At 41.9% G+C, this 25813-nt stretch overlaps 2 protein-coding genes and 1 non-coding gene across 7 annotated transcripts in view; 1 reads left to right on the top strand and 2 right to left on the bottom strand.

Annotated features, from left to right (window-relative positions):
• Positions 1–9600, bottom strand: part of LOC117829367 (trichohyalin-like) — a 151585-nt gene extending 141985 nt beyond the window's left edge. The window contains exons 1-2 of the mRNA XM_034706999.1: positions 9399–9600; positions 9036–9145 (exon numbers count right to left, since the gene is read on the bottom strand). Coding sequence (XP_034562890.1) covers positions 9036–9145; position 9399 — 111 coding nt within the window. The 5' untranslated portion in view covers positions 9400–9600. The remainder of the gene's footprint in view (positions 1–9035; positions 9146–9398) is intronic.
• trnal-uag lies at positions 8915–8996 on the bottom strand. Its single transcript has one exon. It is a non-coding gene; the product is annotated as a tRNA-Leu (tRNA).
• Positions 9601–9666: 66 nt separating the features above from the next.
• On the top strand, positions 9667–23217 carry pex2 (peroxisomal biogenesis factor 2). 5 transcript variants are annotated; one of them, XM_034707002.1, is made up of 3 exons: positions 9709–9790; positions 15381–15619; positions 21590–23217. In XM_034707002.1, exons 2-3 carry the CDS (start codon positions 15571–15573, stop codon positions 22531–22533), a joined length of 993 nt encoding a protein of 330 aa, XP_034562893.1. In that variant the 5' UTR covers positions 9709–9790; positions 15381–15570; the 3' UTR covers positions 22534–23217. The 5 variants fall into 5 exon arrangements, with proteins under 5 accessions (XP_034562895.1, XP_034562894.1, XP_034562893.1 ...); XM_034707001.1 differs by having other exon boundaries at positions 15381–15637; XM_034707000.1 differs by having other exon boundaries at positions 15381–15637; positions 21587–23217.
• The last annotated feature ends 2596 nt before the right edge of the window (positions 23218–25813 follow it).

The raw sequence follows: 25813 nt of genomic DNA, 5'->3' as shown, positions 1-25813 counted from the left end.
AAATGGTGCAACTACAGACAACTACAGCTACAGCTATAATCAGTCCCATCTTTAGTGTATATCACATCTATTGCATCCATTGCTTGTATTGTTATAAGACTCAATAACAGATCTGAATGTTCCATATAAATCAGTGACCATTTACCATCATGAAGAATAACCTAAAGGAGGTTTATTGACTTGGTTTTTAAATGAGAACTTATTTTAAAAAATCCCAAACAGTTAGCATAAAATTTGATACATAAGACGCCCTTTGAATACCTTGTTCCCCTATCTTAAAAGGGGGCCGGGTCCGATGTACTGACCAGTGCATCCAATATACCAGTGTAAACATGGCAATGGGGTCTGTGCTGGTAGTATCACCTTTTTCCCTTGAATTACTCATTCAAAATAAAAAGGTGTTATACTATAACTATACTTATAGTTTTAAGTGAATTAACATTGAATGAAAAGACTACATGTAAGACAACAAGTGGGCAGTGGAGGTCGGTGGTGCAATTCCAGGCAAATTTGTTGTGTGCATTCATTCCATACCTCTAAACTATCTGAGATATTGTAGGCTGAGCTTAAACTATAGACTGTATAAATAATGGACGTAGTATCCATGATGTCACCCATCTGTTTCTGAAGTGCTGTTTGGAGGCCAATCGGCAGCAGCCATATTGGAAATGTTAAACTCAACATAACTGCTGTCAAGTGAGTGTGACATAAAGAGGCGGGCTTTGAGCCGCCTCGTCAACAGCTACAGTGTTCCCGCCGGTCAGCTGTGCCTCTCATAATGGAAAACTCCTCATCTTAATATCTTCGCTGTAAAGATCATCTATTTTGAATTGGTGTGTATGTGGTTTCCGGTACTTTCGGAGCCAGCCTCAAGCAGATCCGCGATGAACTGCAGTTTTTAGCACTTCCACATTGGCCTCATATTTTTAGACCGGAGGTTGCCGCTTGGCTTAAACACTGTGCCTGTAGCTTTCAGAACTGTGAACTCTACACGGTGATAACCATTAAACTGTATGTTACAATGGTGGGCATAAGTGTTCATTAACTGTGAAGCCAAAATATTTAGAGCTCCCCCTGCTGACCAGCTGCAGTATAAGTATTAATCCCACCTTCCCCACATTAACAGATGGAACAGAGGTCAATCTATAAAATCTACATACAAGTCAAATAAATTATAATCAGTTCTTGTCATGTGGATTTATGTCACAGTGATAATTTTTCTGAGAAGCTTATTTCTATTCAGCTTTATGATTTTTTGAAAAGGTTGATTGACAGCTCTGTTGACTAATGAGGCTGCTGCAGCGTTCTGTGCTGGATTATCAGAGTAGAGGAGGAACGGAAAGAGAAAACGTAATATACACTAACAAAAGAGTCATTGAACTTTCCATAGTCGGTCCATAGTGTCCGCTTCAAATCAACACAAGAATCTGATCTGCTGTGGAATGAACTGACCTGAGGGATCTTTGATGTTTTATCGGTGAGTTTAATGCACGTTTTGGTGAACGGAAAGGATGTGACATCAGACCTGCAGTTCTACTAGCCAGGTCTCTTCTGAGCATGCCTTGGCTGCACTAGTCCAATATGTCAGAGCCTGTAAAGGTGAGCTTTAGGCTTCAAAGCTCACAATGGGATGGAATGTAAAGGCATATTGTATATACAGTCAATGGTGACACAGAGCTACACAGCTACACAGAAACTGCATGTTATAGACGTTCTTGAAAGCAGCGGAAATCAAGAAGACATTTAAAACCTATAACCCTCTGAGACACTTCCAAAAACAAGCTGTGTCTGCCTTATATGCAACTTACATTCCAGATTTTAGGGTATACACAACGAGTCCTGCAAGACCTGAGATCAGATTTTCTTTGTTTCCATTTTCTCAGGTTGCATGTTATTGTTCACAAAGATGTAGGTCACCTGAACATGCTCCACAGCTGACATACTTTATTAGGTCCTCACCGTTCTTCAGCACAGTCTTCCAGGTCTTTGATCTCAGTCAGAATTAAGACATGATTTTGTACTTGTTCCTTAAAGGGATTATGGGTCGCCAGATAGCCAACATATACACTGATTCCAGCTCTAATAAAAGGGAGTGCCACTGAATTTTAGAATGATTTTGCCTCACCTGTGTGTCTGTGTTCATGAATGTCTGTCCCCTACAGCCACAAAAGTCAACAAGCAGTTTATACGGTCCCCTGACGCATAATATAACACTGATGTATAGCTTCAGGGAGAGTAACTTCACAAAGGTGGCAGGTTTGACAGTAAGGGTTGACATTGTATTTTCAGGTGTGGAACTGAAAATACATCCACTTTGTGAGGGACTGAGCCGGAAGGAATGAGGAGTCACAGATGGATTTTCAAAAAGGGTTTCTGTTTTATTATTTTTTGAACCCCAAAATTAGGCACATAATTCTATCAAACATATTAAAGTTAACGGCCCAAAGAAGTCGTTTAATAGCTCAGGCTATTCTAACACAAAGTGATTAGAGTAGAAGAAACTAACCTAAACCAGAAAGGCTCAACAGCTTAAAGGTGACATATCACGCTTTTTTCATCAATATATATTGGTCTAAGAGGTCCCCAAAACATGTCTTTAAAGTTTATGCTCAAAAAAACACTTTGAAATCAGATTTTGGCATGCCTGAAAAGCCCTCTTCTTCAGTCCTCCTCAGAACACTCTGTTTTCTCTCTGACCACGCCCCCTCAGGAAGTGGATGTGCCTCGGCTGTCCAGCACGTTGATCTAATGTTTACATGTTGGCTGAATATACTCGGCTGCTCAGAGATCGCGTTACTTCAACCCTCTGAATCTGATCCAGAATCTGATCCTGATGGCGAGGCGCCTGCAGCAGGACCTTTCTGAAGGATTGGTCACAGATTTAGTGTTTCTTGTTGTTTTATTTATCAGTATGTCGACGTGTGTCTTGGTACACAGCTACGAACATGTAGCTATGTGGCTATGCTAACTAGCGCTAGCACTTATCCATGATAAATAAAAATCATCCACTAGATCTTCAAATCTGCAGACGTGGGGAGTAAAACCGACCTCTGCCAGAAAGGCAGCAGGACCTTTCTGAAGGATTGGTCACAGATTTAGTGTTTCTTGTTGTTTTATTTGTCAGTATGTCGACGTGTGTCTTGGTACACAGCTACAGCTACAGCTATGAAGATGTAGCTATGTGGCTATGCTAATTAGCGCTAGCACTTATCCATGACAAATAAAAATCATCCACTAGATCTTCAAATCTGCAGACGTGGGGAGTAAAACCGACCTCTGCCAGAAAGGCAGCAGGACCTTTTCTGAAGGATTGGTCACAGATTCTGTGTTTCTTGTTGTTTTATTTGTCAGTATGTAGACGTGTGTCTTGGTACACAGCTACAGCTACAGCATGTAGCTATGTAGCTATGCTAACTAGCGCTAGCACTTATCCATGGTAAATAAAAATCATCCACTAGATCTTCAAATCTGCAGACGTGGGGAGTAAAACCGACCTTTGTGTTTATTAAGACAGCATACAACTAGCATGCCTCCCTCCTAAGCTCCTTGTTAGCACACATTTGTGCAGGTAATAAAAAACGGGGAGGGATTCAGTATTATTTTATACAGTCTATGGGCTGAACAAGCTCCGAGCTCTGACTCCGTGACAGACCGGATATTGTTGTGACGTAACAAAAACACGGAAGTCTGAAACGGCTCGTTTCACACACATTTACTGAAAGGTGGAGAAATCAGAACAGAGGCAGAATGGATTTTTTTCATTCTCGGGGGGTTTGTAGACATGCCAGGGAAACATATTTCAGGTAGAGAACCATTTAAAAGTCCATTTTGCATGATATGTCACCTTTAACAAACTCTACACAGAGGAGGGGAGCAGGGTACAATATAACCTCAGGTGCTGGTGACCCCGGGCCAGAAAAACTAGTCTAAGAGGCGAAGAGAGAGAGGTGCCGTCTACCCACGGGTAAGCTCAATTCTCATGGGTGAAAACGGTGAAACGTTTTGTAGCCAATCGAGGGGCTTCATTTTTCAAAAGGAGACACATGACAGATATGGTTCGCTGACAGACAGAGTTTGCACTGAACACACATGCACATAAATGAATGCCATGTTCTGTACCTTAAATAACTGTTTTGCAGAAATGTTCTCATTCAGATCTCTTGGCATATATTAAATGTATCTAATATAACTAAAGGAAAATGCATAATGAAACACAAAAAGTACAGAGAGAGTTCTTTTCATTCTTTTGGCATCCAGGCCAGTGAAAATATACAAGGGGCCGGTAAACTTTTTGCAACTGGCCCAAAAAAAAAAAGGAAATGTATGTTGAGCACCGGGGAGCATTTTATAAATGGCTGATTTCTGAAACAAAGAGTTAACTCTAAGACCAGCTGAACTACAAATAAATCAAATCACAGTACCTTGGTTTCATTCCAGCGATATTTAATATGCATTAATGGACAAACTCCAAAAATGAATATAGCCAAAGGAAATAAAGCAAAACCTCCAAACTACGTATAAAACAGTTTCCACGTGATAGGATGGACACATAATCCATGGCAGGAACTGACTTATGCAAACAAGCAAAAAAAAAAAAAGACTGAACTGAAGATGACTGAGGAGCAGGCAACTGAAAAAATGTTATTTGTTGTCAGTAATATTAGTAAAGCACTGTATGTATGGTGTATGAATGTAGATCTATGTGTCTTCATTTGACTGCTTGGAGATGGATACTAGGCTCTGCATGAAGTGAGTTCATTATGTGATGCAAAATCAGCATGTTTTATATAACTATGATGATATGAAGTGTACCAAATAAACACAAATTCAAGAGTGCATATAAGCAATGACTAATATAAGCAGTTTCTAGCATGGGTTTTTTTTTGCCATGAAATTGGCACTGATAAATCTGAGTGTAGCTGATAGCTAGCTAGAGCTTCATCTAACTGTATCAAAATATTTTAAAAGCATGGCCCAGATGATTTACTGCAACTTGTTATGTACATGCTCATGAGTGATGTTCTATAGAGACTCATTTTTTTGGTTGTTTAAGTGGATTTCAATTCCATCTCACTGACTCGTCAAAAGGCTAGAGAGCAGTCAGAAATGAGAACTATTTACTTTAAAGGGCTAAACACAGGGTCACAGAGTCTAAAGGCTTATTTATACTTCTGCGTCTCCCCTACGCAGCAGGGGCTGATGTGGACATGAGGACCACATACTTGTGCGTCGATGTGTCTGTGTCACGCAGCAATACTCTGCCGAAACGAAAGCAGTGCGGTCTCTCTGATAACCGGCCGCCTGCTTCCGGCCCCACTACGATCTCTGTTTACTTTTCCACAGTGATTCAGAGTGTGTTATGTTAATCTACAGCTGATACATGTTTCTGTTTATCATACAGACATGATTACATGAAGAATAGAGAGGAGGAGATGAAATACACGACCGATATGCAGTCGATGAGCGGGGGTCCCGTGAGTGTTGTAAATGCGGAAAACACAATGCCGCCGAGCGGACCAATCACAGGGCTTGCGGTCCGTGTCGATTCTACGGGGAGTTACATTTTGGAGAAGGTGCACGTACGCCGTCGATTGGATGCAGAAGTTTAAATCAGCCTTCAGGGTAAACAATGTCAAACTGGTTTGCAGTGTGTGGCTAATGCTAGCAGAACTAGCACCACCAGCCTTTTGTCTTCCTTGCAAGCTATCAGTTGATGGATATGTATTACTTCCATCTAGTAGTTATGCCATTTTAACTAGACACTATAAGGCTGTGCGATGTCATACCACCCATGATAATACCAGTATAACTATTTTCATGATAAAAAAGTTTCACATCGCATTATCAATGATATAGAGACAGGAAAAAATATGATGCTCCACAGCAGTGCCAGGCAGCTTTGCGTCGGGTCTTGTCTCAACCTGCCGGGGTTCTATATCCCATAATCACCTCCTCACCATACAGTACATTATCCCTTACTTGATATCTCCATTATAACGGTTCTCCCTGCTTGAAGGTGTGTTTCAGCTGAAGACTTGCCTGTCTTGAGCCAATCATGGTTAAAAGAATCAGGCTGTGGCTGTGACTCGTAGTCAGAGGAGCGACTGTCAACCCTAAACAGAGTTAATGAAAACAGCTGAAAGTAGCTTCAGGGAGTGGAACACACTACTTCCCCCAAATTCCTCACAATGAAAGTCCTCGCTTATTACCTTGTTGAAGTGCCTTTATTTTGAAACAACCACAGCAGGAAATGGGATGTTTTCAGCAGCAGAACATGTATTCTTAAGGTTTCCAGCTGCAGCCTGTGTGCCTATGATGACTCTCCTCATACAGGATGACATTGTTTTAAATAATAAAGTGACTCTCTTTCCTCTCTGTCAAGATTTAGTTTTGACTTTCGGGTCTAAATAGAGAAAATGAGCTTCAGCTAAATCCACCTTGGAGAATACGGCTGCAAAGAAGGCACTAACCAGCCTGAAACTATTAAACCAAAATAAATAGAAACAGAGAATTCTGTTTGTGAGTGGAGCAAAGATCACATCAGTAAAATAATGAGTTGCTGGTAGGTTTTGGAATCCACAGGCCACAGTGACAGGTTGACAAAAAATGTTAAAGCTTAGGTGGAAAATGCCTGATGGAAAATATTGTCATTAATGTTGTTCTCGCAAATTTTCTTGAAACATCTTAATCTAACTGTGAAGCTATATCACCCACCCCTACAAGACACAGATTACAGGCAAATTAATCTCAGTTTTCTAGTTTCAAAATACTGCCAGACTACGCCAGATGCCATCAGCCATTTATATTTATTTACATTCAGGTAGTAGAGTATATAGCATTATGGAAGTAACCATTGACTGCAGCCACAGCCCTGACTACTGTAGTGACAGATGGCTACCCTACAGCTGAGACACATATGACCAGCATTCAGGCCTTTAGTCTCTAATGCTCACGTTGCAATCACAATAAAATTTAAATTCATCCAGCCACCCTTTAGTTCAGACAGCTTAAGTGTAATGAGTGAGGCCAACAAGGCCCAAACTCGATGGACTAAATCAGCTCTGAAGTGTAAACCACACAAAGGCTTAAGGAGAGTGCTGAGAGGCTAACATTTAGATGAGCAGCAGGTGCAGTCATCACACAGTTTACATAAAACTCTGTTGCATGTTGGTTCACTGTTTTCAACCTTTAAAATATACACAAAAATTATGCTAATACAAATATACTTTTAACCGCTGCTTTAATTTGAAGGTGGTTAAAGAACATGTTGGGAAACAGATTCATGGATGAATGTGCTCTATGCTTTCAATGGACAACCTCTATGATTAACTGTCCACATCAACTGTTAGGACTTGGGAGCTCCTGGGTTCTAACACATAACCTTGTTAAGCAGGCCCACGACTGGGGCCAGATAACTGAAACCCATCTCCGAAACCTTGTTACACTTCCTTTGATGCACAGCCCAGCTCACACAAGCTACATTCTGCAGCTAAATGATGTCACATGACAATCCCGATGATTACAAACCTCTCTTTTTTTAAATATGAGTGTGGATCTTTGCCGCTCAGATGGAAACATAATGCAATTTGCCACCTGTTACAACTTCTGCGGCTTTATGAAAGCACCGCTCTGCTTCCTCATGTCGTTTGTCTGACGGGACAGGGGTCGTCTTCTGATGCTCAGAGTCACGGAGGACAGGATGCTCTTTGATTTGTATCAGATGGATGATGACCTAATGACAACAGATGTTAGCAGAAACCTTGTACAGATTTAAATCTGACTCACAGACTGTATAAAACATGGAGGTAGACTCAGTGACGCCACCTACTGGTTTCTGAATTGTCGTCATATCTAAAATGCTGACTTAATCCACAACTTGTGATCAGCCTAGACACTGGAGAAGGGTGGAGTTGAGGTGGACCTCAAGCTGCAGTGCACCCACCTGTCTGTCAACTGTACCGCAGCCCTAATTATGCAAATGTGTGTATAACTCTTAACCCTTATAGTAAAACCATAGACTGTATAAAAGATGGACATAGTATCCGTGACATCACCCATCTGTTTCTGAGCCCTGTTTGAAGCCAATCATTGGCGGATGCCATATTGGAACTGTTGAACTCAACCAAACTTCTGTTGAGTTAGTGAGAGGTAAAGGGGTGGGCCTTTAGCCTTTTCACCAACAGCTACAGTGTCCCCATCTGTCAATCAAGTCAGCTATGCCCTTATTTGGGCAAAACTCATACGTTTAATAACTTAAAAAATACAGAGTTATAAAAAATGTCATCCACGTAGAGTGTTAGCTTTTAAGACTTAAATAATTTTTTGAACCAGGTCTGTAATCATGTTTATTTCTGCTGTAAAGATCGTCTTCTTTTCTTTGAATGGGTGTGTATGTGGTTTCAGGTGTTTCTACAGCCAGCCTCTAGTGGACGCTCGATGAACTGCAGTTTTTAACACCTCCGAAAGGGCTGCATATTTTAAGACTGGAGGTTGCGGCTTGAGTCGAACAGTTTTGTTATAAAAAAAAAATGTACCCCCTACAGTTGTTTTGAAAAGAGAAATCAGCTGTAGACACCGGACGATTTTGAAGCAGGCGATAAAGATGTTTAATTCTAATGAAAATGGGTGTACAGCCACCCTAAACTGGACCCTCAAGAAACTGCAGGTTTTTGCTCTTATTGGCTTCATACCAACACCAGAGGACGCATGATCTAAATGAGGTCCACAGTAATGACTTAAAAAAAAAACTCTAGATGAATGCCTGGAAGAGAAACCAGGAAGTGACCACTATGACTATAACATCTTCAACAATGTGCTTGGACTGCATACTAAACATGTTTGTAACTGCACAGTATAACCACATGTGTTTCCAAGGTCATGGCTTATTATAACTTTAACTCTTATTTATTCATAATGGCAGCGGTGGGATTCGAACCCACGCCTCCAGAGAGACTGGAGCCTAAATCCAGCGCCTTAGACCGCTCGGCCACGCTACCTTACATGAAGTTAATACAGCTGATTTGATCTCGACTCACCTGCAGCAGGTCCTCTCCATGTGCGTGCGTATCCAGGTCGACGCATCTTAACCTCTGCTTGTGCAATTCTTTAAACTCCTCCAGAAGCTCTTTAAAATTGTTTGACTCCACTGAAAAAACACGCGTGTCAGTATTCACTTCTTCCTCTGAGAGAGAGGCCAGGTTCAAAGTGTCCTCTTCTTTGCATGAACACTTGGAGCTCTCATCAGACTCTAATGCTTTTCCCTTTATGCTGAATTTTTTTAAAGTGTTCAGCATTGTTTGCATTTGTACCGTCATTAACCAAATCACAGGGCTAAACCTGCACACGTTAACGAGCTCACACTCATAATCACTGCTTATCACTCTTGGTTAAATATTTACTCAGCCTTGTAGTTTACAGCACGACTCAGATGCAGAGGAGGAAATAACTGCCAGTGCATTGTTTCCTGTCTGTGCCTATCAGACCGAGGAGGTGTTATTTTGTGTTAATTACCCACAACTTGGTCGCTATGTGTGGTTACTACAACAAGGACAGTGAATAAATTAATATTTCCACACAGAGCGACGCTTCCCCCTGCAGTTTACCGCTGTCTTGGCGCTCTGTGCTGTGATTGGCTTATTTTGACTGCTGGTGTCGTAGTAGTGACGTAACACCCTTCCATTGGTGGCTGTACATGAAGAGGCGGGCTCTTTTTCAACAACCCGGAAGTGCTGTTTGTTTTCGTCGTATCAGGGAAGATTGAAGCACACTGAGTTCACCTTAGAAGAAATAGGTAAATATATCCTCTTTACGTTTCACTCAAACCCTCAGAAGTGCACACGAAGCTTCAAGGTGACACGTGTGTTTATTTGCACGGTGTAATGTCTCATGCTGCAGTCTCCTGCCTGTGATGGCGAGATTTACTACTGTTTCTGTGTATTTTCCTTCAAAATCGAATCTATTGCTTACATCTGATCATGTGCAAACTGATATAAAATCAAATAAAAAACTACTAGGTGTTAGTATTCATTAAAAAGTATCATTAGGTATATCTTCTGACTGCAACTTTTGATGGTAACCTTGTGAGAGTGTACCCCTCCATGAGTGTGTTATACTGCTCCTCACATAATTCCATTATTCCCCTAAATAATCAGTGCCAGAGATCAAAACCTTCCACATTGAGATTCAAGGCAAAGTTGATCTTATTGATTTTCAAGAGACTACTCACTTCATTTCTCTCATCCCAATCATCACTCCTCTGCTCTTATCTGTCTCTTGGTTATATCTCTCCTTTCCAGTGGCTTTGACTGCACTGCTCTCACACACTCTGCCAAAAACCTAATCCCCGCTGTGATTATCACATAATGCTCTTGCCTTATTATCAAAATGGAGCAGATTTGGGTTTTGTTGTTGTTAAAGACTGATGGGCATGGGCTAAAAAAATTAAGAGACAATGTCATTATGAGGAGAAAGTGGAGCGACTGATTGCATGAGATTGAAGTGTAGGTGCGTGTCTCCGGAGCTGAACACTTAGCGTAATGAGTGTGTTTTTAAGGGAGTCACTGGAGTTAAATTGGGCTGTGATCTCACTCAGGGTCAGGAGGTTATGCAGTCTCCCGATGAAAGGAAGTGATAAAAGGAAGGAGGGTTATCTTAGCACTTATTTGGAAAGAATTTCAACCTAATGGATCACTTTGAAGTAAAATGCATTATACTGCGCATATGTTATACCCTATTCTTTGAAAAAAAAAGGGCGACAATTAATACACTTTTTTCCTAACCAATTGTGTAAAAACTGTTAAACTTTTCCAATTTCTAAAGCATAAATCATTTAACACTTTACTGGAAAAAAAAGTAGCCTCAATTAGTTAAAGCTGGGGTTGTTAGTCAGATTTAGATCCACTTTTTGTTATACTGGTTAAAATGATATTTATGTCCCTATGGTAATCAATAATGTGTTCTTAGAAAAGAGGTAAAAAAAAGCTGCTATCTACAGCCGGAGTAAACCTGGGAAAACACCAACCAATCTCTACCATCAGGAGCCAAATGATGAAACCAATCAATCATGTTTGTTTGTGTTTTTAACTTTCACTATGAGAATGTTTTGGTGTTTTCTTACCATTGAGTGAGACATGAGTTGATGTAGTGCAAAACACAAACGATGTGCTGAAGACTGGTTTGGAATCAGTCACCATCAGCAGCGCTCGTGCATGTGAGCGGGGGCGTTGTTTTGGAGGACCTCTGAGGGGGGGGGGGGGGGGGAGGGGGGGGGGAGTCCTGGAAATGCTACATTCGAATTCATGCTAGTTTTCTATGACTACCAACAGCTGCATTCACACATGCACTAAAATCCTAATTTTCATGGGGTGAGCTGCATGTGTGAATACAAGCAGCTAGATTTTTCACTGAAACTGTTCCCAGAATTGTTTCTTGCATTAAGCGTCTGCAAGACATGTAGACCCTGCTCTGCCAGACATCCTGGATATCTTGTAGGGATATAAAATTTCAAGTATTTTCCGTGATCGATCTTTGGAAGTTTTAACGATCAATTATCAATTAATCATAAAAAAAAAACGGAAACGTTATCCATGTCAAAAACATGCCAAATGCATTTTTTCCCCTCAATCAGTTTTCCTTCATGACACAATGTATATAACTGATGGTATTGAATAGCTGCGGATAGTATTGAGGCAACACTGATAATCAACGTGTGGAGCAGGCTCATAATCTCCACAGACATACAGTCATAAAAGTGAAGGCTCAGACTTCAACAAGGGAACTGAACAGAAACATATTTCAGACTCACAGTGTCCAGTTTTCTGTCTACTCGTTCTTATTGAGTAAAAAAAGCATGTGAACGTGGTCAGGTGTCAGCCGGGAGCGCAACCGGGTCAGAATCAGTCTGACGGAGAAAGAAAGCGCTCGTGGAGACCTGTCACTCAGCTTCAGCCCCCAGCCGAGCGTCTCCCTGATAGCTGAACCAAATATGAGACCACATGATGTTTGGTCCACGTGATACAAAATCAAAACAAAAAAATGTGTTAGAGTAAGTTCTTAACCAATTAATCAATACTCCATTAATTGTTGACATCCCTAGTATCTTGTAAACATTAAACTGTGAAAACAGGAAAAACTTCATGCTGAAAAGACATGTGAATAACTAACTTTTTAAAATTCTAGTGTAGGCTGTCCTGAAATGTCCTAAAGATTTTTTGGCGTGCATATGTGAAAAGGGCTTCTATCATGTTTAGTTAGCTCAGATAGCAGAGTACTTCTCAATTGTTTCCTCTGCGTTAGCAGTAATGTCCACAACTCCAATTACATAAACATTCAGGTCCTGTGTAAAACTTTGATTCAACTGATTTTGATGGTTTACAAATCATTTAACGCCTTTATTTAATTAGAAATAGTTCAAAGACAACATATTTCAGCGGCTCAACAGTTTCATGATGCACCAAACGTTTTCAATAGGTGACAAGTCAGAATACAGGCACTCTACAGAGCCATGCTGTTGTAACACATGCAGAATTTGGTTTTCATTGTCTTGCTGAAATTTGAAAGGTCTCCCAGAAAAGGCATCGTCTGGATGACAGCATGTGTTGCTCCAAAGCTTGTTGGGGGCTTCCCCAAATGTGTTAGCTACCCATGCTAAGGGCGCTTATGCATTCCCTTATCATCCCTCACCGTAAGCTATAATAACAAGCTAGGTGTTCACTCGCCACTTTAAAGTGGAGGACATGGCGTCCATGATTTCCAAAAAGAATGTTGAAGTTTGATTTGTCAGACCACAAAAACAGAATGATTTTGAGACCATGCAGTGATTTCCACTGCAGAGTCATGTCTGGTTTTCCTTCCTAAAGACTACGGCTATCAAGTGTTAGTTTTCTGCCTTTTTGTACAGAGATTTTATCAGATTCTTTGAATCTTTAATGATAAAATGTTCTGTTGATGAGGAAATCCACAGATTATTTGTATTTTAAGTAGATGTAATCACAAGACGGTAAAAAATCGATACAAAATCAAAGTGGATTAAAATCGATTCAACAACATTTGCATTGTGATATTATTTTAAACAGTAGAAGGCGCTATTTGCATTTAACTCCGTTTGTTCAACATCATGAAGTCTCTTGTGCTGCTCTCTTGTCACTCCCTGAGTTGAGCGTAACAGACATGAAGGCAGCAGGTGAAGACCGAGCAGGTCAGGATGCACCTTTGTGTTTACAGTCTGAGGCAGCATTTTGTCTTTCTCTGATACTCCTGAAGAACAACATGTCAATTCACAGCCAGGAGCAGAAGCTGTACTTTAGTTTAAAGAGATTGACCTTATTTGTTTTAATATTTAATACTTTCATTTGGGAATCATTCACTTTCCATTTCTCTAGAATTGTTCTGAAATTTTCCAACAAGGTATTTTGTTCGGTCATTTTGAGTTTCTCTGCAAGGTGCTGAAATATAAGAGACAAAATATATATTTTAACTGTCCATATCTGAGAATTTAAAATAATAGATATTTAAATTTTGAGTTCAATCCAGTTTTCATGAAAATTGTTAGAGAATCGTGAGTGAATTGTTTTGTGAACCAAAAATCAGGGTCAGAATTGAATCGTGGGTTGAGTGTCTCCTTACATCCCTAATTTTAAGTTGAGAAACATTCTTAAATTGTATCATTAGTCATTAGAACAGTCTTTACAGAAAGGTGAACCCCTCTTAATTTTTACTTCAGAGAGATTCAGCCTCTCTGGTACGCCTTATTTGCATGTTACTAACCTGTTGCAAATCAAACAACTTTTTTTTATTATATTACACAGCTTTTTCAGTGTTTTCTTGTCCCTGTCCCAACTTTTAAAAATATGTTGCTGACATTAAAATTAAAATGAACAAAAACTTCCAGTTTAACATTTGATGTGTTGTCTTTGCACTACTTTCAATTAAATATAGATTTAAATGATTTGCTGACCATCCAATTTTTTTTTTTTTTAACATGAACAAGCAGTGATTTTGTAAGTCTTGTCAGACATTAACATCCAAACTGAGGTGAAAGTATCCTGACAACATCATCAACATGGCATTCTGGATATAATTTGCTGCAGCATCAATCCAATTCCCCAGATTAATTCACAGATACGATTCAAAGAGGAATTACCAGCAGCATTATTGTAAAGTGGATTTAACTTGTTTTGTATTAACTCATCCGTCTGTCATTCAGCAGTGGCCTTCACACTTTATCACAGATTTTACTTGATATACGAAGTAGCTCCCGCTCAGTTTAGAATCCTCCTCTCCCACAGAAGTCGGTGATTAAGAAGCAGACAGTGTTTTCTCCTCTGAAGCCTGTGAGAATCTCAGAACGTTTTCTTTGTGAGGTTAGGCTCCACTGCTCTCACCGTGACTCCTAAGAGCGACACAACTTCCGTCCTCTCGTTTATTAGCTGTTCCACTTTACCCCCCCCCCCACACTCATTGTGCCTTTCTGCCCTCTAAATGTTTCATTACATTTTAAGTTGTTTTTTTGCAAACCTCTGTACTTATTACTCATACGGCCTTAGCATACTCAACCTTCATACTCATGAAATCAATTAATTCTCTTAAATAATTTACCTTTCGAGCAAACCAGATTAAGCAGAGCACATTTTTTTGTGTGTGTCAGGCGTGCCTCTCTAACTGATGTGTATTTTTTTGTGTGTTCAGGCATTAACTCGGCCCTCACCCCGTGGCTCGGAGGAGTCTTGGGTGATTAGAGAAAGAGGAGAGCCTTGATAAAGCATTAGTGTGTGACGCACACACGCACAGCCTGAAGACCCCTCTGTGCATTTGCACACATTCATTTTTCATGAAACAGACTCATAACAATTAGTCTGGTTACCGCCTGGGTAATCTTAGCGTCCCTGTAATGCCTGTGGTCTGCTGTATGACATCACTCTCTTAAAAGTTCTAAATCTGACATTCTCATCCGTTTTCAAAGCCAGGACATTAGCAGGCCCCGGCTAATAGGCCCGCACTCGTTCCTGGCGAAAGAAGGGCAATAAAGTGAGGGAGCGGGAGAGAAAGAGAGAGGGGAAAAAAACGTCTGGAGTGCTTAGAGAAATAGGTTTTATTCACCAGAGCTCTTACACAAATTAATTTACATGAGCGAGAGACGAAAATGTAAAGTTGTAATCCAGCATGCTTTGCCAATGCATCGCCTATTTCTCGCTACAAGCATCATAGAAAGCCAAGTGAACATTTATGTATTATTTCAGCAAATATATTATGCTAACAGCCATAGCTAAGTGCTCAGGAATTTAAGCACTACACCGCGCCAAGAGCTAAAACGAGGCTTTTGGACACACACTTCTCCCGCTGGCGTAGAATGATCGCCCTCCCCGTGTCTTCTGTGTCCGCAGAGGAAAAAGCAAAATGCAGCCCCCCAGGGATATTCCACCTTCCCAGCATCCCTCAGTGTTTAGTCCCCTGCCCTAAACACCATCATCCCCCTCCCGAGACACCAAAGCCAAGGTCAAGAAGAAAGTGCAGCCTTCCCCTGGCTACAGGCGATTCCCTGGATGCTTCCACCTTAGCACGGCTGAGCTGTGTATGCTTCAGGAGCGTTCCCGCCTCCTTTATTGTGACCGTCAGTTTCAAGGTCAGCTCCACGGGAGAGGTTTGTGTTCATCTGTTTTCTCCTCAGCTATCTTTACCCCCAGTTTTTCCTCCTTTACTGTATCTAGACGGTAGCTCAGAGCTCCCAGCTGTGGATTTCGTGACGTGTTGTCTGACGCGTCTGTCTTTTTTTGTCTGTCTCTTTGTCTATCCATCTCTCTGTTTGTTAGCTGTCATTACAGCCCGTTGTCTAGTTTTCAGAGGACCCCGTGCAGCTGCGAGGCTTCAGTCTGAAGCTCTGTGCGTTTTTGTTGCCTCACTTCTCTCACTGGTCATGGCCCCCTTTGCCTTGAAGCTATGTTGCAGTGTGCACCCTGTTAGATTGGATATTGTTGTTGTTGTTGTTATGGCAGTCAGCCTTGAGTCAGTGCACTATCTTTGTCTGAACAAGATGCACAGGCTCAGGGAACAAGGGGAGAGAAAAAGTCTCATCTGACCTGAATCAAAATACCCTTTATTATTCCCAGGAAGACAAGTGATAGAGAGGGAGACTTCTCAGGTGGTTGTTGGTTTTCAGTGAACTCCTCTAACCTGCTTTCTGGCTCTGTTCGTTTTCAACCACCGACTCTCCAAGAGAGGGTGTTTTGTGTCTCTAATCGGCTCTAAATTAACCCTTTCACCTGGTGGCACCCGTGCTAACTTCAAACAGTTAGGTAGACCACAACTACAATCAACATATTGTCCCTCCTCCTGTCCTGACATTTCTTGTGTTTGGCACAAGCAGCAACCTCCAGTCTAAAAATGTGTCCAATGCGGAAGTGCTAAAAACTGCAGTTCCTTGAGCGTCCACTTGAGGCTGGCTGCAGAAACACCGGAAACCACACACACACCAATTCAAAGAAGACGATCTTTACAGCAGAAATAATCATATTTACAGCCTGGTTCAAAAAACAGTTTAGGCCTGAATATCTAAATTCTCTATCAGCACACACTGTAAGAGAGTGACATTTATTACAACCCTGTATTTTTGAAGATATTAAGATTACAAGTTTTGCCCAAATAAGGACATGGCTGATTTGATTGATTGGTGTGCAACCTGTAGCTGTTAGTGAAAAGGCTCAAAGCCCGCCTCTTTACCTCACACTAGCTTGACAGAAGTTAGGTTGAGTTCAGAATTTACAATATGGCACCCACCGACGATAAGCTTCGAAACAGCGCTTCAGAAACAGCTAAGTGACGTCACGGATACTACGTCACAAACTTTTCAGCCCACGACCCCCAAAATAAAGGTGCCAAAGACTCGCGACCCCCACTCCCCCTCAGAGTGATTTAATGTGGCTTCATTTAGCTCATCTGCAGAAATTGACCCTACCTATATGAGCATGTGTCTGTGTTTCCTGTGCTGTTATGAATTAACCTGCTGCTACTGATGCTTTAGATAATTAACTGCTCACTAACCCTAAACTTAGGAGTCATCTGGAAACAAAGAAAAGGCAGAAAACTCATTACATTTTATATTTTCTAGGTTTTATTTCAAGTTTAGCTACAATATTTTTTTCTATAATGGGTAAAATGTACTTACAAAGAAAAAACATTCTGGAAAACATCTCACAACCCCCAATTTGGGTCTCGCAACCCCCTAGGGGGTCCTGACCCACACTTTGGGAACCCCTGGTCTAGAGTAATAACACTGTGTCTCTTAGCAGACATTACTAATCAACCACCAGACGCTATATGATTGAATTGGTTGAATCTCATCAGGTGTGTGTGTGTGTTCGTTTCTATACATCATAGAAAAACTCTGTGGTTCAGTGTGTGTGTATACACGGTGTGTGTGTAAAAGCTGCAGTGTGTGTGTCCTGCAGCACACCGCCCCAGCACTCTGTAAACACTGTCATTGACTGTGACTTTTGACTATTACATAAGGAACATGGATTTCTAGCTGTCCACAGCAAAAGCCCTGTAAATTCAAATGCTTAATTTTTATAGGCAGGCCGGCATTGACTGAAGTGTCTGCTTGTTATATATTTGGCAAGTGCTGCAAGTCTGAAGGGAAGCTGTCAATAGCAATCCCAGCTATTGATATGGCAGTGGGCAGGAGATGTTACTTGGCCCCCGACTCCGGCATCCCTCTGATCCCTCTACATCATAATTACATTAATATTGACAGACCCTTGACAATAGTCACATTACTATTGATAGGTGGCTGTCAATACCGTGTTTCCCCAAATAAAACATATTCATTCATAACTTGTAAACTGCTCGATAAAAGGCTTTGAAAAGAATATTGGACCCGGCCGGGTTTACTCTCCCGAGAGGGCTGCTGCTGCTGTGACGGGGATTTCCACCACCTGGCTGTGTGTGTATGTGTGAGGATAGATTAATTTAACTCTGTATTTGAGCGCTGCATAGATCAAGGCTACCCTTGACATAAATACATCGTCACACACGCACACACACAGGCGCATAATCTGCACATTTTCTCCCATCAAGGAAAAACTTTCAGATTAAGCTAAACAAATGGCGCCTGTTTATTGGTCCCCGTACACATTCAGCCCGCGTCTTTTTTTTATTTAATCCAAACTCTGCTTCCATCACAGGCGAGGTTGTAGTCGCTAAACATGGCAGCATTTCAAATGCACCTCAATGAATTTGTCACACCTGCTTACTTCAGCGTGAATTCACTCTTTTTTCATTCATTTGCTAATTCTAACTTAGTTGGACGGTGTATCCTGGCTCCATTGAAACATCATGAATACACAGATGGTCCTGTGCGCCACAATAAACCCCTGCATTGCCACAGCATATTAGAATGCTTTTTTCATACCTCCTGGAGAAACGTCTAAAGTGACCATCATCTCTCTCTCCCTTTCTGTCAAAACTGCCATATTTACCCGGCTGAAATCTCTTTTAAAGCCTCGTGACAAATCCTGTTCAGCGAGACACAAAAGCCACTGTCAAGAAAAGGCCTCTCTGTCTCTCTCTCTCTGGGCCCCTTGCTCTGTCTCTCCGTGCGTTAGTTAGTCTCCCACTTCTTAAGCGTTTCATTTGAGGAAAGGGCAGATAAAACTGGGGGAACTGTGAGCACTTTGGGAAACGTATGCAGCGCTAAACAGCCCAGACGTCACAATGGCGTGATCCCATATGGAGTCGACTCTCGGGGGGAGGAAAATTGTTCCACATTTGGCAGATGTTTACGGTGTACCAGAGACTGTGCCGTTAGCCTAATCCCTGGTGATGTGATTTGTACACACACCCCTATCTCCAGAGGGAGCAGGCACCAGGAGCCCCTGGGCTTCGCCTCTTGTGTATGTGTGTGTGTGTGTGTGTCTCTGTGTGTGTGTTGGGTTGTGTGTTTATACACTGGAGAGAGCAGTCTAAGACCCCCTGCTCCTCTGCATTGCGCCCGCTCAAAGGTTGCATTAAGGACGGGTTTTACATGTGAAAAGTGATTTCCGCTCCTGTGTATAAAGAAGAAATAACCTTCCTAACAGGATGGGCCTCACCTTCAGGGCCTCATTTCCTCTCAGCCACACAGTTGTCCTTCCGTGGCTTTGCCTCTGTATGGATTTTGTTCTGTATGACTTTAATATAACCAATATGGAGCTGCATATATGAAATGACAGGTTTGATTATTTAGGTCAGGAGATATTTACATACTTCATTTTTTAGGATACATTCAATTGGGGTTGTTTTTACCTTATATACTTTTCTTTACTCCCTATCACTCGTGTGGGTACGCTTTTAAAATTTGGTTTAAAGCTGCTGTTTTGATAAAGTTTGTAAAAACTAGAAAGAAAGTTTTAAGTATTATGGCATGTAGAAATGATGAACTACACTAAGTAGAAATAACATCAAGATTTCACAAGATTCAGGTTCAGGTTACTTTATTTGTACCCGTAGGTAAACTTGTTTTGCAGCCAGTGAGATGTGAGGTCATTACAGAATTACAAGACAGATGTCAGACAGAACAAACTACTTTATATGCTAAACTTACTAAAATATCCTAAAACTAATATAACAATAAAAATGATAAAAAGTGCTAAGGAACTATAAAATCACATGAATAATGAAATAATAAAATCTGGACTTAAGTCTTAATTGGAAGGTGTCATTAAAGGGGTGGCACGAACTTTAATGGAGGGGCGATGGAGCAAAAGTTAAAATGAACTACTCACATTACTTGTGACGGTAACATTTTAATATGCAGAATGTGTATTTAGATGTTATCAATCACTGGATATCAGAATATGTTTGTTCTTGTCTGTGCCAGTCTTAATTTAAAAAGATAACACACACCTCTCTGGCCAATCAGAATAAAGCAGCCGCTTTGAACCTCACTAATATATCAGAAGTTTCTGTATCACTGACACGTAGCGACCAAGTGGCAACCTCTGGTCTCAAAATATGAAGCCCATGTGGAAGTGTTATAAACTGCAGTTCATTGAGCGTCCACTTGAGGCTGGCTGCAGAAACACCGGAAACCACATACACACCCATTCAAAGAAGACGATCTTTACAGCATTAATAAACATTTTTACAGCCTGGTTCAAAAAACAGCTTCGGTCTGAATAGCTGATTTCTTTATCGGCACACACTGTACAGGGGGGAATTTTGTTCTAACGTGATGGTTCAGAAGATATTAAGATTACAAGTTTTACCCAAATAAGGACTTGACTGACTTGATTGACAGGCGGGCACACATAGCTGTTGCCTAGGAGGCTCAAGCCCCGCCTCTTTACCTCACACTAAGTTAGGTTGAGTTCAGCATATCCAATATGGCTACCGCCAAGGATTGGCTTCAAAACAGCGCTCAGGAACAGATGAATGACGTCACGGATACTACGTCCATTATTTATACAGTGTATGGTAGCGACCAACCTCCTCTTAAAGTACAAACAACTTCTTAAAAGAAGAAGACCACAAGGCGACATGACTGAACGTGACGCAGCTGCAAAGAGACACACACCACAGAGTCTCTTAAACTCTGTCAGTATGAGCCAGCTTACACCAAGTAATAATAATAATACATTTTATTGCACCTTTCAACACCAGAGTTACAAGGTGCCATTGCAGACATACATTAAAAAACAGGGTAAAACAAGCAGATAACACTGTCATATCTGGAAGTCAAAACTACCAGAAAATAAACAAATTATAGGTCAAATAGGTCATTAGGTCAGAGAAAGACTTATGAAGAAATACAGTTTTTAGTGAGGATTTAAAAGAGGACACAGCTAACCCATGGTGAAGTACGGCTTTACTGCAGCACGTAAGATTGGCTGTCATTTACAGAGGACATTGAATGAAATTAATCAATCAAGGTTATCAATAATTAACAAAAGAGTAAATGCATAATGAACTTAGCATGTTTACTTTTCATGTTTGCTGTCATAATACACAAGGAATGTCTGATGTTTTTCAAAAAGGCGTTCCCCGTCTGAGGATCATGATACTGTATATGGGCGTCTTTGACGGAGAAGTGTGAACCCCTGATGTAGGCCTCAAAGTCTTAAGCTTCTTCTCCTTTGCTCATTGATTAATTGTAATGATAACTTCATTTATAATGCATCTTTTAAAACCAGACTTTAAAGCTGCTGCACAGGAGGATGTTAGAATACAAGGGGTGTAAATCCAAGCAGACAAAAAACGTGCTATTAAGATATAAAATAGTCACTGTGAAATAGAAGAATATACTGATGAACACATAAAAGCACTTAAATTAAGAGGAGGCCAGAATATAAAGAAAGTCTTCAGTAGATCTGAGATCCTCTGGCAGGAAGTTTCACAGTTTGAGGGCCCGACCAGTGAAGGCCTGATCCCCTTCAGTCACAAGATTAAAGATGGACTGAAAGGTCCTTTGAGAGGTTCCCGAACAGATCAGGTGCATCAAAAGTGAAAGGATCACAAGCCTAAGGAGGAGCCTGACGGTGGAAATTGAAAAGCTGGTAGTTTGCTCATAGAAATCCTCATAAACATGACACATTGACACGTCTTTGTTTTTTCCCAGCAGGTATGGAAAGAGAGGACAACCACGTTGACCCTCAGACTCCGGTCCTGCGCATCAGTCAGCTCGATGCCCTCGAACTCGACTCATCCCTCGAGCAGCTCATATGGACCCAGTTCTCCCAGTGCTTCCAGAACTGCCGCCCAGGTCTCCTCACCCCGCTGGAGCCTGAATTGAAGGCCCTGCTGCAGCTGTTTTTATGGAGGTTCACATTGTATTCAAACAGCACCACTGTGGGCCAGTCTCTACTGAGCCTGCGCTACCACAACGTCCTCTCCTCGACTCCCCGTTACAGACCTCTGACCCGCAGGCAGAAGCTGGCTCTGGTCCTGCTCACTGCAGGTCCACGCTGGCTCCAGGAGCGCTCCCACAGCCTGCTGATGGGACTGGGCTTGAGCCCAGGACTGTCTGAAGGACACAGGGGTCTGCTCCAGAAAGGTCTCCGCAGTTCCTTGATCTTTATTTCTAGCATCTCGCAGCTCACCAGCCTCCTCAACTTTCTTGTGTTTCTGAGGAACGGACGGCATCCTGTCCTGGCTGAGAGGATAGTGGGAGCTCGTGCAGTTTTCAGCAAGCCCAACGTGACCAGGGACGTGGCCTACCAGTACATGAACCGCGAGCTGCTGTGGCACGGCTTCGCTGAGTTCCTCATCTTTCTGTTGCCGCTCATCAATACGAGGAAACTGAAGGCATCGCTGTCTCTGTTTGTCTTCGGGGGAGGAAGCGCAGACAGAAACGGGGCAACGGAAGGATCAGGAGTTTGGAGAGAGTGCGGACTCTGCGGGGAGTGGCCGACCATGCCTCATACGGTGGGCTGCCAACATGTTTTCTGCTACTACTGCATCAAAAGCCACAGCATCGCAGACGCATATCTCACCTGTCCTAAATGTGGGGCGGACGCAGGGCAGCCTGAGCCGGTGCACATGGAGTTGGAAATGATGGGCAGGTGATCGCCTGAGGAAGGGACTTTTGAAATGTTGTGGAAATTCTTCTTAAATTTGCCTTTTTTTTAGTAATAATACAACTTTCTAATAATAAAATGTTTTGTAAAGACAGAGTTATATTTAAACATCATGAAGGAGGTGATCAGAATCTGCTCTGAGCATCAAGCTGAACAAAGATAACCGTGGATGAGTTTATGACTGGACTTCAGTCTTTATGATGTCAGTGTCTTTTCTGAACACACATCGACCTGCTGTGTTTAATGTATGTGTGCATATATTGACAATCCTCTGCCCCATCCATTTCTCCGGCTGGACTTTGGACAGAACTATTTGTCTTCGGAGCTCTGGACAGACTGCAGAGAACCACACAGAGCATATATTTGATGAGGGAACGTGTTGATTTATGCTCCAAATTGGCTGAGCACAAATTTGTGTGTTTGTGAATGAGTGTGTGTGTGTGTGTGTGTGTGTGTGTGTGTGTGTGTGTGTGTGTGTGTGTGTGTGTGTGTGTGTGTGTGTGTGTGTGTGTTTGTTGAAATGGGAATATTTGTTCTGATGAAAAATGCAGAAAGTCAGCTGAATAAATAATGGAAGGAATTTCTGATGCCTCTCATCATGGCCAAATTAGCATTTGTTGTGTATTTTGTGCCTAAATTGTATTTCAACATCATTAAAATTGATAGAGTGCTACCTCTTGGGTGTTTACTTAGTTAAGTGGAGGAGAGAGAGAGATGAGGGAAAGTTATAACAATCAGCACACTTCTCTCTAGACAGGCCCGGTCGTTCTAACTCCCATTATCCGTTTTCACAGCACCCCAACATGCTGAAGATCAAGGGGGCAGCCGGGGGCTTGGATTGACTCTCGCACATACACACACTTGACAGCCAGCCTCTCTTTTCCCTTGGCCTTTCTCTCTTTTGCAGCCTTTCCATCTCTCTCCCTCTGTAATCTCCAAGGCCCTCGCCCCTATAAGACTGTAGTAAACTGTACCAAAACCCTGGCAGTCGTCTCCTTCCTCGCAGGCGAATTACTCTCTAATCCCTGTAATGAGTCCAAAGATGCTTATTTATGCTGGAGTTAACCTCCACCAGTGAGCCCAGCCCCGGGCCAAACGCACCCCAGCTGAGTGAAGCCTTTCCTGGGCTGACAAGAGAGGAGCGGGGTGGGGCTGGTGGGCTACCTCCCACCTCTCCCTCACTCCCCCTCCTCCTCCCCCTTCCACCGCTCTGATCACTAGGGCTTAATTGCTGATTGCAGAGACGATCAATCGGAACTGCAGGCGTGATAGAAAGCCTATTGCGGAGAGCTGGTCTCAGATCTTGCGGCTCAGAGAGACACACACACACATTTGCACTCAGATGAGGTTAATGTGTCTGTTGAGTGGAGGGGATAAAGCATGAAATATTTTTGTCCTCATGAGGTGTGTGAATGCCCTGAAGAATTCTGGGTAGGTGTGCTGGCCGGGCTGATCTTATATTATTTATGCAACTGACCGATGTGATCTTTATTTCTCCTACAAATATTGCAAGTCTGCAGAGTATATATGCTAGCGTATATGTCCTTGGTAGCCATGCAAGGCCGAAAATAATTAAAGCAGTTTAAAGCACATCTGAGAGTATTGAAATAGCCTCTTGTTGGATTAAAAGAAAATGTACACCTCCAGGTAGGGGTTGCAATCTCAGATGATGATGGGTTTTGACACAGTGTAAAAAACATGGAACTCATCACGTGGATCCTTGGAGGTCTCCTGTTACATCAAGGACATTTTGACTAATGAATCCTATAGCAATGCATATAAAGCAAGAGACAGGGAAGAGCATTCGTCAATATTTCATGCGCTACATTACATTAATGTACGATGAGTCCCAAGGAAGCCAGATTAAGGGGATGTCTGAGATTAGGGATGCATATATGATCAACTGTAATGCCACGGGGACATGTCATTGTCTTAACATTCACAGACAATCCAAACCTTTTTGCAGATATTACTCGACAACTCCAGCTGAAGCCCCCAATCCCCCGGAAAGAGAAAAGATAAAGAAGAAACAGTGCATTAAAGTCTATTAATTGAGTTAGGCCCTGGATTGAATTAGTTGGAAGTTGGAACAGGGCTCTGGACTTAAGGAAGGTAGCTGGGGCTCCGTTAAGCCTATCTGTCTTTGGATCTTTTCTAATTCACAGGCTCCGTGCGGAGAAGAAAAAGAGGAAGAAGCCCGGATTCCCAGCGGCTATGCAAAGCAATCTGCACATTCACACGCAGCCATTTAGGGAGCAAATTGGCCCTGTGCCCCCTCTGACGAAGGTTTTAAGAGAAAGGGAATTAGGGCGTTGAATCCCTAACTAGATCTCCTTCTTTGATGAGCCTCTTTATCCGCCTGTCCCTCATCTCCATTTCTTTGATGTTAGGCGTTGATTTTCCTGATTAAATAGTTTTTAAAGTAAAAAGCTCTTCTCTGGGCTCTGTAATACCGGGTACTTTACTGTACCTATTGTAGGTTCGTTTGTGTGCATGCTTGTTGAACGGTCCATCTGTGGTATTCTTTAATTGGAACAGAGCCCTTGGCTTGCAGATAATAAAAAGGGATAGTACAATAGCTTTGATTCGTACATGCATATTTTTCTCTGAGAAAGAATGTTATCATTTAAGCTTATGCCTGGCTTTTACCTCTTCATTTGAAATGGCTAGAAGGTCTCAGAAAGTCCTAATGAAATTAAAGAGTGAAAACACCTGTGTCTCCTTCTCTTCAAGAGAATTCCAGCTCTCATCCTCTCTGCTCATGGTGTAAGCTTTTACCTACTTTTCAACAGATCAGGGAATTACAACCCTCTTGTGATGGGGAGATGCTTTTAACAACACTTTCAAAGAGTGGATGACATTAGTTTCATGCCAAGAAAAAGATGAAACAAAAAAATGCACCCTTTATTTGTTGACACCTTAGAGGATTTTTGACACCTGTTTATTTTTTCTTCTTGTGGCATGTCCAATATGTCAATAGGAGTTACAAGTATCTCTCATATTTCATCTGCTCAATAAAAGACATGCCAAACATAAAACACAAAAAATTCCTCCAAGGTAGTGAAATCCTAGGTGTGTGCGAGTTCAGGGCTGCAGCCGCTGCAGGTACCTGCGTTATGAGACTTCTTTCAACACCTGCCGGGCTTTTGATACCACCGGGCCCAATTATCTAAGTCTGCCTCCTCTTCTTAACCACCTCTTCAGTCTAACAGGTCAGGGGGACAATCAATCAAACCTAAAATAAGGAAGTAATTTCCTGAGCTTTTATC

This window comes from Notolabrus celidotus, chromosome 17 (genome assembly GCF_009762535.1).
Source record: "Notolabrus celidotus isolate fNotCel1 chromosome 17, fNotCel1.pri, whole genome shotgun sequence".
NCBI classification, from domain to species: domain Eukaryota; kingdom Metazoa; phylum Chordata; class Actinopteri; order Labriformes; family Labridae; genus Notolabrus; species Notolabrus celidotus.
Note: the sequence above shows the minus strand (reverse complement) of the source record. Positions and strands in the feature narration are given on the sequence as shown.

What these genes read in the sequence shown, in the direction of transcription:
- pex2 (XM_034707000.1), top strand. Translation starts at nt 15,571, where the DNA reads ATGCTTCAGGAGCGTTCCCGCCTCCTTTATTGTGACCGTCAGTTTCAA. An exon ending in AGGTCAGCTCCACGGGAGAG is followed by an intron (nt 15,638 to 21,586) that starts GTTTGTGTTCAT and finishes GTTTTTTCCCAG; the next exon opens with CAGGTATGGAAAGAGAGGAC.